General features: G+C 33.7%; 2 protein-coding genes across 2 annotated transcripts; both read right to left on the bottom strand.

Moving 5' to 3' along the window:
- Window positions 1–6,887: 6,887 nt before the first annotated feature.
- Window positions 6,888–7,898, bottom strand: LOC7460433 (histone H1). The gene is made up of 2 exons (XM_002302706.4): window positions 7,657–7,898; window positions 6,888–7,569 (listed from the first exon to the last, which is right to left on the bottom strand). The coding sequence occupies exons 1-2, from the start codon at window positions 7,735–7,737 to the stop codon at window positions 7,063–7,065; spliced, it is 588 nt and encodes a 195-aa protein (XP_002302742.4). The 5' UTR covers window positions 7,738–7,898; the 3' UTR covers window positions 6,888–7,062.
- Window positions 7,899–12,768: 4,870 nt separating this feature from the next.
- Window positions 12,769–13,840, bottom strand: LOC7460434 (GATA transcription factor 16). The gene is made up of 3 exons (XM_002302707.4): window positions 13,538–13,840; window positions 13,306–13,428; window positions 12,769–13,196 (listed from the first exon to the last, which is right to left on the bottom strand). Exons 1-3 carry the CDS (start codon window positions 13,559–13,561, stop codon window positions 12,900–12,902), a joined length of 444 nt encoding a protein of 147 aa, XP_002302743.2. The 5' UTR covers window positions 13,562–13,840; the 3' UTR covers window positions 12,769–12,899.
- Between the last annotated feature and the right edge of the window lie 362 nt (window positions 13,841–14,202).

Here is a 14,202-nt window from a genome sequence, read left to right as displayed (position 1 = left end):
TAGCCTAGAAAAACACAAGGGCGAGATTTTGGCTGAAGTTTGTTGGTGTTGTATGGACGAGTGAGAGGGTAGCAGAGACACCAAAAATTTCTTAGTTTAAGGTAATTTTGATGCTAACCAAAAAGATATTCAAAAGAAGATTGATTCTGCAAGAGAGGAGTAGGATGACGATTAATGAGATATGAGGCTGTATGAAACGCATATGGCCAGTAGGAATGATCAAGTTTGGCATCATGAAGTAATGTAAGACTTATTTCAACAAGATGATGATATCGACGTTCAGTGACACCATTTTGTTGTGGGGTATAAGGGGCGATGGTATAATGACTTATCCCACTAGTTAAGAAAATTGATCGTAAAGTAATGAATTCGCCACCATTATCATAATAGAGCGACTTTATCTTTGTTTGAAGCCGTGTTTCAATGAATTTTTTGAAATGTGGAAAGATTATTGAGACATCAGACTTTTTGACCATTGGATAGAACAAGATGTATTTGTTAAAATGATCTACAAAGATGATATAATAGTGAGAACCATTAATGCCAGTGGAAGAGGCTGGTCCCCACACATCAGTGTAAATTAAATCAAATGGAGCCTGATTCATGAGACTATTTTGACGAAAAGGAAGTTGATGTGCTTTATTGATAGAGCAAAAATTACATAAGGAATAGAGTTTGGAAGAAAAAAATTCTTGACTAGATGAGCAACTATTTTGTGAGAAGGATGTCCAAGACGTTTATGCCAACCATCGGTGGAAGTTCTTTCATGAGCTAAAGTAAGAAATTTAGAAAAAGGTGACACCATTGGTTTCAGGAAGGCGTATACACCATTGCTACATGTTCCTCTTAGTAGAATCACCCCTATGTGTTTGTCATTCACCAAAAAAATAGAGATGATGAAGTTCAACAAAAACATCGTTGTGTTTTGTGAGATGGTAAACTGAGATTAAATTTTTACACAGATATGAAACACACAGTGTATCAGGTAAATGAAAAATTTTCTTGGGAAATTATAAGGATAAAGAGCTAGTGTGAGAAATTTACAAACCTGAACCATTGCCTAAAATTACTTCGTCAATGCCATCATATTCTAAGTATGTAGTGAGATTTGCAAGATCACTTGTAATATTATGAGAAGCCCCTTAGTCAAGGAGCCAAGGTTTTTCCATGGCATTGGATGTCTGAGTGGAGTTGATCATGGCAGTGTTGGAGTTGAATTGAGAACAGGTCTTTGCGGTATGTCCTAAGTGGTCACATATTTGGCATCGGGGTTGATAGCGACGATTTAATCTATTTGGCTGGTTGGATCCATAAGAGGCCCAAATATTTTCTAGTGGATAAGTTGGAGAACGAGGTTGGCCATGTGAGATCCATCAATTTTTATGGGTTTTAATTGGGGAGTGGGATTGCCCATTGGTTTTGTTGAAACACTTGGTGAAGTAACTACCGTGTGGACTCTGCTTTATACAAGTTGTGTAATTTGCAAAGACTACTAGTTGCTAAGTTGCAACTTCTAGGAGAAGCAGGTAAGTTTCATGACCTATTAGAAGATCTTGTAATTCTTCAAAGATCAGGGAATTCTCTTGTGCGCGAATGGGAGCAATAATCTCTCTAAAGTCGGCTCCCAGTCCATGAAGGATGTGGAGCGTAAGATCGTCATCTAAGAGTGGTTGATCGATAATGATAATTTCATTTGCCAACGTCTTCACAGTATGCAGATAGTCGGTGATTGTTCTGTTTACTCATTGAATTAAAGTAAGCTCCTCCTTGAGCTGCATGACTCTAGTTCTGGACCAGCTAGCATAAAGGGTGTGAAGTTTTTGCCAGGCTTATTGAGATGTTTTTGGAGTAGCTATTAGAGGGGTGATCTTTGGCAATGTAGAGGCTAGGATGGCGCTGGGAATGAGTTTGTCTTATCGGACCCAATGTGTTTTATTTGGGTTTGCAGAGGAATTGAGATCAGTTGAAGGGCAGGGAATGTCGCCGTTTACATAATCAAGCAGGTCGTAGCCAATCAGCAGTGCTTCAAATTGAGCACGCCATTGTGGGAAGGTGGACGGAGTTAATTTTTTGTTGATTTGTGCAGTGATATTTAGAGCAATTAAAGATTTTCCAAATTCAGATGATGGGAATGTGTTGGGACTGAGATTTTGGCTTTGATGTGAAGATGAAGACATGATCGGATTTGAATTGTTCTCGTTGGAGATTTTTGGCTTTGATACCATATTCATATTAACACTGATATGCACACACAATTAATTAACTCTTCCCTCTCGTATTATTTAGTTTATATATATATATATATATATGTTGGTTATACACTGGTTATAGAAGTCCAGTGTAGGTAAGACTTTGGATAAAGCTAAACTTCATCCTTAGGATAGGATTACATCAAATCAGAGTTGCAACAGGATTTAAACAGCGGAAGTATCAGTAATAGATTCTCTTGAATTTCCAACAGTAACATTATCCATTATAATCATTCTGTTGTAACTTCTCATTTGCTGCCATAGGAGATCCTACTGGTTTATATTATAACATATTGAATTTCTTGAAAAGATATGCAACATACTTTTCTTGTAAAATAAAAATTTTTCCTAGAGATTGCTTCACTTGAATGCCAAGAAAATATCTCATCAATCCAAGATCTGACATTTTAAATTCTTTCATCATAGCATTTTTGAATTTTGCAACCATATCTTTATTTGTTCTTGTATATATTAGATCATCAATATAGAGACAACCTATTGGAAAGTCTTCTCCCTTTTTCCTCACATAGAGTGATGGTTCAGATTGACTTCTTTCAAATCCATTTTGATGAAAATACATATCAATTTTGTTGTTCCATGCTCTAAGTGTCTGTTTTAATCCATAAAAAGCTTTATAAAGTCTGTAAACTTTTTCTTCTTTTCCTTTTAATTCATATACTAGGGGTTGCTCAACATAGACTTCTTCCTGCAATTCTCCATTAAGAAATGTTGACTTAACATCAAGTTGAAAAACATGCAATTGAAATTTTGCAGATAAGACAAGAACTATTCTGATAGTTTCCATTTTGAGAAGAAGAATTGGAAACATCAGACTGCTTAGGAGCTTCAAGTTACTCCATTGTTGTTGATTTTAGATTGACTGTATCTTCCCATTTCCAAGTTGCATATTCATAAAAAAAAATAACATCTCTAGAAAGAAGTTATTGATCCTTTTTAGGATTGAAGAGTCGAAAGCCTTTTGATTCATCATTATAGCCAATGAAGATAAGTTTCTCCCTTTTTTCATCAAACTTGTCTCTGCTTTGAGAAGGAATAAGAGCATATAACTGATATCAGGCTTTTGTTTATGTCATGATTCAAATGGAGTTTGACTTCGGACTTTCTTTGTTGGAGATCTATTAAGAATCTAAGTTGCAGTATTGATAGTTTTAGCCCAAAACTTATTAGGGAGTCATTTCCCTTTTAACATGCTTCTTGTCATTTCTTTAATAGTTTTATTTTTCCTTTCTGCAACTCTATTCTGCTGAAGAGTATGTTGGACAGTAAGATGTTGGACAGTAAGTTGTCTTTGAACACCATTCTCTTTGCAATAATCAAGTATAGGCTTGTAAATAAATTCTCATCCACGATATGTCCTTAGAGTCTTCATTTAGCACCAACTTTGTTTTTCTACAAGAGCTTTGAATTGCAGAAAAATAAAGAATGCTTCTGATTTTTTTATCAAAAAAATAAATTCATATCATTCTAGAATAGTCATCAACAAATAGTAAGAAATATCTCTTGTTACTTATAGATGGAGTTCGAGTAGGGCCATAAATATCTGCATGGACTAATTGAAGAGGTGCATTGGCTCTCCAAGCTGTCTTTAGAAATGGAAGACCAAAAACCACATTCTTATGCTTTAACAATTGCAAGCCATTATAATTCAGATGCCCATATCTTAAATGCCAAAGATGAGATTGATTAACATGTTCACTTCTCAAAGCAACATTATGGAATGATTTCATGTTTAAAGAAAAAATATTATTAGAATTCATCTTGACAATAACTATTCTCTGATTTATTTTCTTATTATAAATCTCACATTATTCTTCATAAAAAATCAGCTTATAACCTTTTCTCATCATTTATCCTACACTCAACAGATTTTGACCAATGCTAGGAGAGTAAAAAACATATTAAATAAATTTTTTATTATCTTTATTGGAGTGGATTGCAACATCACCTCTTCTTTTGATTTCCACCCTCTTATTGTCACCAAGTTCAATATGAGAAGAATAAGCTTCACCAAGAGTTTCAAAGTTTGAGCAATCACCAGTGATATGATGACTACAACTACTATCAAGATACCAGACTTCTTCTCTTTTGTGTTCTACATTCATGCAGGAATAGAACAACTAATCTTCTTCCTTTGAAAAGTTTGTTGCATTGTTCTCTTTATTGCCATTTGCCTATTCTTAGTGCTAACAGTTTCTATCAGAATGTGAGGAATTTTTACATCTAGTACATTTGAAGAAACAATCTCGACTTTCATGACCAATTCTTTTACAAATAAAGCAATATGAATTGATGTTTCCTCTTAGCAGAAAGATTGTTCTTCCTCTTCCTCTGCTTCTACCTCTGCCTCTACTACGATTCTGACTCTCACTTGCTCTTCCATATTTTTTTTTTTTCTGAAAAATGATCTTCCTCCTCTCTAATCTTGATGAAATATTGTTGCTTTTCTATTAGAAAAATGTGCTTTGATCTGAAATGCCTACTTCATTGGTTATTTGCTATACTAGTTTACTCTTTCTTCATGTACTTCAAGAAATCCTATCAATTCATAAATTGTAAGCCTTGACAGATCTTTTGTTTCTTCAATAACAACAACTATATGCTCAATTTTTTATGGTAAACTTTTAAGAACCTTCTCTGTAACTCTTTTATTAGAAAAATTGTCTCCATAACTTTTTATTTGATTGATGATTTTAATGGTTCTTGAAGAGAAATCTTTAACAAACTCATTATCCTTCATTGTAAGATTTTCAAATTCTCTTCATAGATTTTACAGCCAAATGGAGATAGCTTTTTGATAACCCTGGAATTTATTTTTCAAAATCTCTCATGCTTTTCTTGCCTTCTTAATAGAGGAAATTCTAGGATAAATTGATTTGCTTACTCCCTCCTGAATTATTCTTAAGGTAGATGCATTTCTTTGCATATTCTACTTATATTCTTTTGTTTTTTTTTTTTTTTGTCCAGGATGAAAAAGATCATGTCTAGGGTGGTTCTTCAAACCCCTCGTCAACTAATGTCCACAAATCTTATGAGATGAAACTAGTCTCCATCTGATAACTCCATTATTCACAATGCTCTCCATCAAAGATAGGAATCTATGTTGTTGTATAGGAGAAAGTAGAGTTACTTGATGAAGAAGCCATAAGAATAAACTAGCTCTGATACCAAATCTGTTGGAAACAGATTGCAAAAACAGAAATGAAGAAGATTTGTATAAGATATAATTGGTAGAGCTGCAGCTAAATACCAAAAATATTTCTTATTTTTTCTTCTTTTCTTCAATACAAAAATAGAATGGAAAAGAACTTTATATAACAAGAACTAATTTAATAAAATCTAGGAGTACATAAACTTCCTCAATCTAAATCAAGAGAACTTTGACTCATTAAAACTAACAATTAATGAAATTGAAAATTACAAATTACACTTTAACAACTTCACCCATTGTATTCCCAATACTACATCTAAGCCTATTAACAACAAAGAGTATAATGTTAGGGAGAACGGAATACCTTGAAGCAGTACAAGCACATGTTCATCCATGGACTCGGTTGCCCAACCTTTCAAACTCCTTCTGATAGTCCCGCAGAGAACCCAAGTACTGTCTCTCCCGTTAGAGCGCTTTGTCAAAGTCCTCACATTTTGTAGGTCCAAAGCGAGCCCATAACTCTTCCTTCAAAGATTGTCAAGTCACCATTCTGCCTTCTTCCTGATAAACTCGTCGTAGCCACTGCCACCACTGGTTGGCCTCCCCTTCCAGGTGGAATGAAGCTAAAGACACCTTCTTCTTCTTTTAGCAGTCCCTTGAAATTCAAAGAATTGCTCCACGCGGTGAACCACTCAGTAGGGTCATCACCAGAGTATTTAGAAAACTTTAGTTTGGCCATTTTGGATGAGAATATTTGTCGACTTCCCTCTGTCTCTTCCTGATTTTCCTCCCTGTTGATGTAGGAGTACATCTCGGTTCTAGTTGTTGTGACTGGATCCTTCTTTGTTAGGGAGAAAAGCTTCTGATAGTTTGTGAATGGTTTCTGGCAGCTGTTACAGCTTGTCTGCTACACCCAGCTCTACGTTGCATGGAGCTTGGGCTTGCGTACTCTACATGAACATCGTGGCTCCTTATCATCCTGTTCTCGCTGAACAACCTTGTAGAAATCAATCGAAGAAAATGGCATTTACCAAACCTAAACAAAGCGTTTCTGTTTTGAATAATGTAAGATGATGAGTAATTGGAGCAATCTGCTGAAATAGAACCTGTCTAGAGGACTAAAACATGTTATGTTCTTGAAACTAAAAGGCATCTTGAAAAAACCCATTGTTTCCTCAAATTTTTTCCAAGAAAAAAAAATCTTCAATCGACTTGGTACTTCTTGATTTTATGGTTATACAAGTAAGAAATACACTAAGCAAAACGCAGGAGTGATTTTATTGTGGCGCTGGCTAGCACAAGCCATTAATCAACTAAAAATGATCAAAACAAGAACCACCACAGCCAGAAAGCAGTTCTCACTACCATGATTCTCAAAACAGAAAGAAGGATAAAAACAGTACAATGTTGAAGAACGATTTGCAAACCAGAAACAGTTAGCCATATTTTTAACGAAATGCAAACTGGCAGGCAGCAGAAACTATGATATATATAAAAAAGCAAACATGATAATATTACTAATCAGTAATCATAACAATAATAGTAATTGACTTAACATTTCCTTCTCCTAATAATTACTACAAATCAAATACTGGGATTTTCCTCTAATCACCACTGGTAACTAAGATCCACCACCGATGTGCATTACTTCTTATGGGCCCTTGAATTGGAAGAACTTCCAGCCTTCAAATCTTTCCTCTTCATAGGCGTCGAATTCTTCAGCTTCTTGAACCCATCTGGTGTCTTCACCTGGCTCAATCTCTTCATTTTTCCAGCCTTCACTTCCTTTTTACCCTTCTTGAGAACATCAGGTGTCTTAACCTGACTAAGCCTCTTGGTCTGGACACCTTTCTCTGATATCTTCTTGGCAGCCTTCTTTTCCGAGGTGGCCAAGGCCCTCTTGGAAGCACCCTTGTTTTTCTGGGTCCCTTTGATATCCAGCTCCAGCTTCTCGGTTGAAGAGATCTTGTATGAATTCTTGCATTTTACAAGCCTTTCAGATGTCACAAACTTCTTCAACTGGACAGACAGAACTTTCTTAAAGCTTGAAGGCAGAGAAGACTTCTTGTACTTTTCCTCAATGAACCTTGCAATCGCAGGTTGGCTCGATCCTTTCCTGTCCTTCAGTGTTGTTATTGCTTCAGTTATCATCTGCATTTGCAAAACAACAGAACCATAAGTTAAAAACTAAGAAAAAAAACAAGAGAGAAACGAAATCTCACAGACAGAACAGAGGACCTCGAAATATGGAGGGAGGGCAGAGGGGGGTTTGCTTGTTGTGGTGTTCTTTTTCGGAACTGAGGCAGTTCGTTTCGCCATGTCTGATGAGAGGGAAAGTGGGGGAGAAATTAAGAAGAAGGATTATATGGGCAAAAGAATCGTGGGTTATCCACAAAAACGGATATGGTTGATGGGGTCGTGTGATCGTGGATCCAGGCCGAAGTACACTGTGTAATTTCATCGCTGTTGTCCAAAAAGGCACGATGGCACCTTTTTTTCAAGATTTCAAATTCGACCCTCAGATTGCTTGCTGGTTGTAATAATTCTTGCCATGCGGAAAATAATTTATTCATTTTTTATTCATAAGATAACAAGGACCCAATCAATTAATCAATCCAAGTTCAAACTCGAATTTGTTTTTACCCTATATAAGAAGGAGCATATTGTGTAGTTTGAGTTGCCACCGCTACCCTTTCCAATGGTGTTTTGTATTTTTATCATGGTTTTGGATATGCGAGGGATGCCATATCGAACAAAGTAAATGATGGATATGACTAGAATATATGTGAGGGGTATAGTTACTAAACTAGATTGGTGTCTCGTAAATCTTTTTAATATAAAAAAATGATGTTAAGATGACATTGATGTTTAAAAAAAAAATTAAGAAAAATTTGAGATTTCAGTCATTGATTCTGGTTTAATAAGTTGAACTAATTTAATAATATAATTAAAAAATAATTACAGTATATAAACTAAACTAGACAATAATTTAATGCAAAAAATAAATGTTTGACAATAGTATAAAAAGATAACCTTTCAATATTCTTAAAAGGTCTTCATGTTCTTATTTGTTAATAAAGAAAAAAATTAAAACAGAATAAGACAACCTCATAGAAAAAAAAAATAAAGTTCAATTCCCAGCAGATCAAAAATTAAAAATAAAATCAATTTAAAAAAGAATAAAAACCGACCCGAGTCCACTCGAGTCAGCATGCCAAATCAGCAATTTAATCATGAGACCATGATAACCCAAGTAGAAAGCAAATTGAAAAAAAAACGATGAAGCACAATTCTCAAACCAACATAATGTTGAAGAGCGAATATGGAAAAAAAATATTTTTTCTTTAAAAAAAACAATGAAAAAAAAAACTCGAGACCAAAATAACTCAAATAAAGAAAAGAGAAAAAAATCATGAAGTTCAATTCTCAACCAACCAAATATTGAATGATAAAATTAAAAAAAAAACATTTAAAAAAAAGACCTAAGAAACCAAATTCAACTTGGACTAATCTTTCAAACTCGTGACTCAAGTTATAAGCTTGGGATTACCTCATAGAGGAAAAACTTGAGAAATATCTCAAAGTGAAATTGTCAATCAACTAAATAATGAGGGATGGAATTGAAAAAAAAATCAATCAAAAAACGATGTAAAATAAAACAAATAACAATTAAAAAAATGATGATCAAATTTGATATAAAAATATAATGAAACCAAATGTTAAGGAATAAAATTAAAAAAAAAACAATAATTCAAAACAAAACAAAAGGCAATCAAAAGAACAAGGACCAAACTTGATACAAAAAAAATAACAAAACACCTTTTGATTTTATCTGCCTTGTACAAATCTCAACAAGAGAAGAGAGAAATGGAGAGGGGAAGAAAGAAAAGGTCGTCGGAGTCTCACTACATACACATTTTGGACCATCAAAATGAGCTCGGTGCGCCACTTTCAACTCAATCACGAATGAGGATGTTACGATAACAAACAAAGATGCTAGAGCACAACGATTTCACCATACATGCGCTAACAAAGTTGTTTCGTCTATCATTTTTAGTCCCTAAAATTGTCCTAGCGTCAAATTGGATCCCTCAAACCTTATTTGTTTTAGATCAATAAAATTAAATTTTATTTTGCAAAATCGAGCATCAAACGCTTGTCTAAAGTTTTTTCATCACATCATAGGATTCCCACACATTGAAAAACAGAAAATCAAGGAACAAAAAAAAAGTTGAATCTCTTACATGCTCATGATGTTTAGAAGAAAATAGGAATCAAAACTTGTCTAGTATTCATATTAAGTTCTCATTGCTTTAATTTAAATTAATTTTTTTCAAATCAAGCATCAAACGAGAGTCGATTTTCTTTCTTGACACTATTAGTAACCAATACCAAGCTAAACAAAACAAATAATCAATTCCAGTCCCAAATTAATCTAATGTTAAATGATCTAACCACAAAAAAAAAAAAAGTGGCCATAAAAAGAAAGGACTAAGAAAAACAAGATGAAACATTGTTCAAATTCACAGTATTTCCTCTCATACATCTCTTAGCTCTTTTAATTTTCTTTCATGTAAAATATTACCATTGGCTAAAAGTGTTAGGCCAACAAAGAACTCAAAAAAGAAAAAGATGAAACATTGTTCAAATCCATAGCATTTCCTCTCATACATCACTAAGTTCTTTTTTAAAAAAATTTATGTAAAATATTACCATTAGCTAAAAATGTGGCACCAACTTTGCATAAAGCATTTGCACTTGTAGAGAGAATATATCAATAAAAAAAAACATAGAAAAAATATATGTGTTAGTGGTGTGCAACACAACATTTCTTACTTTTAGGGACTGAAAAAAATAAATATCGGGAGTCATCAATTATTTGATATATTATGATATATTATTTTTTTTATTTTGTTAAAATTTGTGTACCGTCACAAAAAAAAATACTAAGAGACATCAATTATTTACTGTGCACCAAGACACAATTTACTATGGATTTAAATCGTAAAAATATCATTTTTCCATTGTTTAATAAACTCAAGTAACATGGTTTTAGATGTATAAAGGTATTTTCAATGGGATTTATTTATCATTATTATATTAATTAGGGTCCTTTTACATTTTAAATGAACAATATAATAACTTTCATACACTTGAAAGTTAAAAAATTAAAGCTTGGTATAGGGGCTTTTTGGTATTTTTAACCTTCAAATACAGAGTTAAATGACCATATTACCCTTACATCTCTAAAAAAATAAAATTGACAGTTAGGGTCAATTGGGTTTTTGAACATACGTGAAAATCATTAAAAATAAAAAAAAAGTTGTTGTCATGTGCTAGGAGACGTCCGCGCTATTTGGACGGCCCGTGCGGCGCCTTCCGGTGTTCAAATGTCACCTTTCGGCATTGGAAGCAGCGTGTTGTCCTCTACACGGTGGTATGATCTGTGTAAACGAAGGAGGTGTGGTTGATTGCCGGTGAATATTTTTTCTTTTCCTCCCTCTTTTATCTCTCCACACCATGTCGGGCCCTCTAAAAATCAAATATGTCCTCCCTAGACATTTTGTTGCATTTAATTTTTTTTTATCCAATTTTATTTTCTAAGTTAGTCGTTGATTATTTTCTTTGCTTTAATTTTTATATCAAGATTAGTCTTATGACTCGAGTCATTGATTTCAAAGATTATCTCAATTTAACATCAGTATTTTTTTAGGTCATTTTTTTTTAAACTTCATCATTGGATATTAGGCCTTGAGCTTCATTATTTGTTCCATTTTTTTTTTGTAGGGTTATCCTAATCTCATATCCCTGGTTGTGAGATATTGGAGTTAACTTGAGTTTACTCGAGTTTTTTTTTTGCGTTTTTTTACTTTGAAATTGATTATTTTTTTAATTTTATCCTTTAACATTAAGTTATTGACCTTGAACTTTGCTATGTTTTTCCTTTTTCGTTGTAGGGATATCTCAAGTTGCTAGTTGGTAAAGTTAACTTAGGTTAACTCGGGTTCGTTTCGACTTTTTTTTTTTTCTAATTTAACTTTGGTCTTTTTTTTTTCTAGATTTGTTTTTTAAAAAATATTTTTTTATCCCGATCTCATGTTGCGAGTCACGGGTTAGTCAAGTTAACCCGGGGTGACTGAAGATTTTCTTTACATCATTTAATTTATTTTTTTCAATTGTATTCTTTGACATTAGGTTATTAGGCCTTGAGATTTATGATTTTTTTTTTTTGCTTTCTTTTATATGTGGTTATTACGGTCATGAGTTCGTCGAGCTAATCTAGGTTTACTTGGTTACTTTTTTTACCTTTTTTTTTTTATATATATAACTTCAATCCTTTTTCTAGTTTTTTTTAAATAATTTATTTTTTTATCACGATCTCATGACGCGGATTACTGATTAGCTAAGTTAACCCGAGTTTTTTCTCTAGTGTTTTTTTATTTATTTATTCCTTTGACATTAATGTATTGTTTGTTATTGTGGCAAGGTCGTGATTTTGAAGAAAATTGATTTTTTTTCTTCAATTTTTTTTTATCATTTTAATATGCTAATGTCTAAAATAAATTTTAAAAAATAAAAAATATATTATTTTAATATATATTTTTTTAAAAATAATTTTAAAAAAACATTATCTTAATACACATTACCTAAATTACCGCGTGTGATTTTTTAAATTTTTTTTTCCCCTGGCGTAACATTTGTTTTTACATTAAAAAGGTTTAATACGCCGCGCGCGGGCCACACCTATCTAGTAATAAGTACCTATGCGCGATCTTGTTGCGGTTACTTGCAGCTGGTCCGAAAGTGTTGACGTGGTAATAGCGTGTCGTGCCTTGCTGTATATTACGTGTCGTTTTTTAAGGTACCTTTTCTTTGTATACCCATTGTGGGAGAGGCACCTGGAAGCATGCAGAAACTTCCTTCCTGCTTCTGCCACTTTAAGGAAATAGGACATAATCTTTGAAGAGGTGGTTTAGGCGTCCAATCATAAAAGTTTTTTCTTACGCAGCACCGCAGGAAAATTTTCTCAAGAAATAATACGGTCAAAAATCTATTTAAAAAAGCACAGCTAAAAATTTATTTAAAATAATAATACAGTTTGAAGAGTTGTCACATGCAATTTCTTAAGGGGAAAAAAATGGTGGGTGCAATTTTATTATTCTTTTAAATCTATTTTAAAATTTGAATTTAAGAAACAAATATTTTTTTAAAAAATAAATATTGATCTTAATAATACCTGGCCAGCAGGAAATCTTTATTCCTAATCATTTGGGCATTGGCAGACATGTTGTAATTCGGCAGCCTACACAGGAACTTGGATTTAACAGCCACCACAACACGAATCTGATGTGAAGAGAAATCATTGTTTGCATTCATGTAAGTGCTTGATATTTTGCAATTTTACACTCAGCAATTCCCCACCTCCATCAGAAAATGTTGACTTTTGATGGGGTTAAAGCTTACAAGCAACTGGAAAGCTGCTATGGATAAAAATGCTTTCCTTCATCTTTCTTGTACCAAGCACAGACAGACCCACAAGATAAAGCCATCAAGAGTATGGCAGCCTGTTCTTCCTCTCCCAGTTTTCTCTTCCAATCTTCCTGAAACATCCCATCTCTTTTAAACCCCATCAAATCTAGATTCAATGAAACTCCTAGCTTGCTACTATTGCTACCCTTAGCCATCTTCTCTCTGCTGCGCTCCGGTCCTCCTTTGTCCAAGCCAAGAAGAGCCCTCCTCCTCTTCCTCTGTCTGATCCCACACGCATTGCACAGTGTCTGCAAACAAGATTGGATATCATTAATAAAGCTAGTCAGAATCACAATACAGAAACTTAATACTTGATAAAGAAGATGATTATTGCAAAATGAATAATCATACACACACCCTGGGACCAGCTGGGCCACCTCGCCAACATGGGGTTCTTGTTGTTTGGCAATCTGTGCATCTTCTTTTGATCTCATTACACTTGCTTGGATGAGTATTATCCATGTCCTCTGACTCTGGTCCCTGTTTAAATAAACCGATGGCATTGAGTAAGAAGTAAACAGGGTAACAGTCATCACCAAATTTAAACAAAGAAAAATATGAGGTATGCAAGAAGAACAAGATCACTCACTTTTGTGCGCAAATCCATGATCATTACAAAAAGGTTATGCCAGGGACTGAAGACAAGGACTTCAAAGTTCAAAGTAAGTGAACTTGAACAGACATGAGAAAAAGATAGAAGAGAGATGGGTGTCTCAATTCAAAGAGACCTAAAGCGAGGGGAGCAACAACATTCTCATCAGGAATTGAAGGAGAGATATAAATGCAGAGAGGTGTGTTAATAGAAAAGAAGGAGAGGAAACAGAGCAATAGGAGTAGAGGTTGGTAGATAGAGTAACAGCTGCCACTTTCAAGAATCAAGGCGGCTAGTTTTGTTTTTTTTGTTTTTGTTTTTATTTTTTTTAAGGGGTTTGCAACCCTAATTCGAATCTTCCTGAATTGACGAAAATACCCATATGTGGTTCATTCTAGGAACCTAACCCACCAACTCCATTTCATTTTTGTTGGAAAATTTAGGATTTAATTAATTAATGAGCTAAGAACCTTAGGTATTCTCGTTAATTAACATGGAAATATTTTATCACTTACTTTTATTTTGAGTTTTGGTGTTATTTATTTGTATGTATTTAAAAAAAATAAAATTGTATTCATTAAATGAGTAAATCTCGTTGATAGATATCATAAATTTAATGTTTGAAATAGAAATGATTAGGTGAAGATTTTTCAGTTAAATGT

This window comes from Populus trichocarpa, chromosome 2 (genome assembly GCF_000002775.5).
Source record: "Populus trichocarpa isolate Nisqually-1 chromosome 2, P.trichocarpa_v4.1, whole genome shotgun sequence".
Taxonomy (NCBI): Eukaryota; Viridiplantae; Streptophyta; class Magnoliopsida; order Malpighiales; family Salicaceae; genus Populus; species Populus trichocarpa.
The sequence above is the reverse complement of the archived record's forward strand: the minus strand, read 5'-3'. Positions and strand labels throughout refer to the sequence as shown.

Excerpts from the sequence above, each read along its gene's own strand:
- LOC7460433 (XM_002302706.4), bottom strand. The coding sequence starts at position 7,737 with ATGGCGAAACGAACTGCCTCAGTTCCGAAAAAGAACACCACAACAAGC. Across the intron at positions 7,570-7,656 it reads CCCTCCCTCCATATTTCGAG|ATGATAACTGAAGCAATAAC; the intron begins GTCCTCTGTTCT and ends TTGCAAATGCAG.
- LOC7460434 (XM_002302707.4), bottom strand. The coding sequence starts at position 13,561 with ATGATCATGGATTTGCGCACAAAA. Across the intron at positions 13,429-13,537 it reads TCATGGATTTGCGCACAAAA|GGACCAGAGTCAGAGGACAT; the intron begins GTGAGTGATCTT and ends TTATTTAAACAG. Across the intron at positions 13,197-13,305 it reads GTGGCCCAGCTGGTCCCAGG|ACACTGTGCAATGCGTGTGG; the intron begins GTGTGTGTATGA and ends TCTTGTTTGCAG.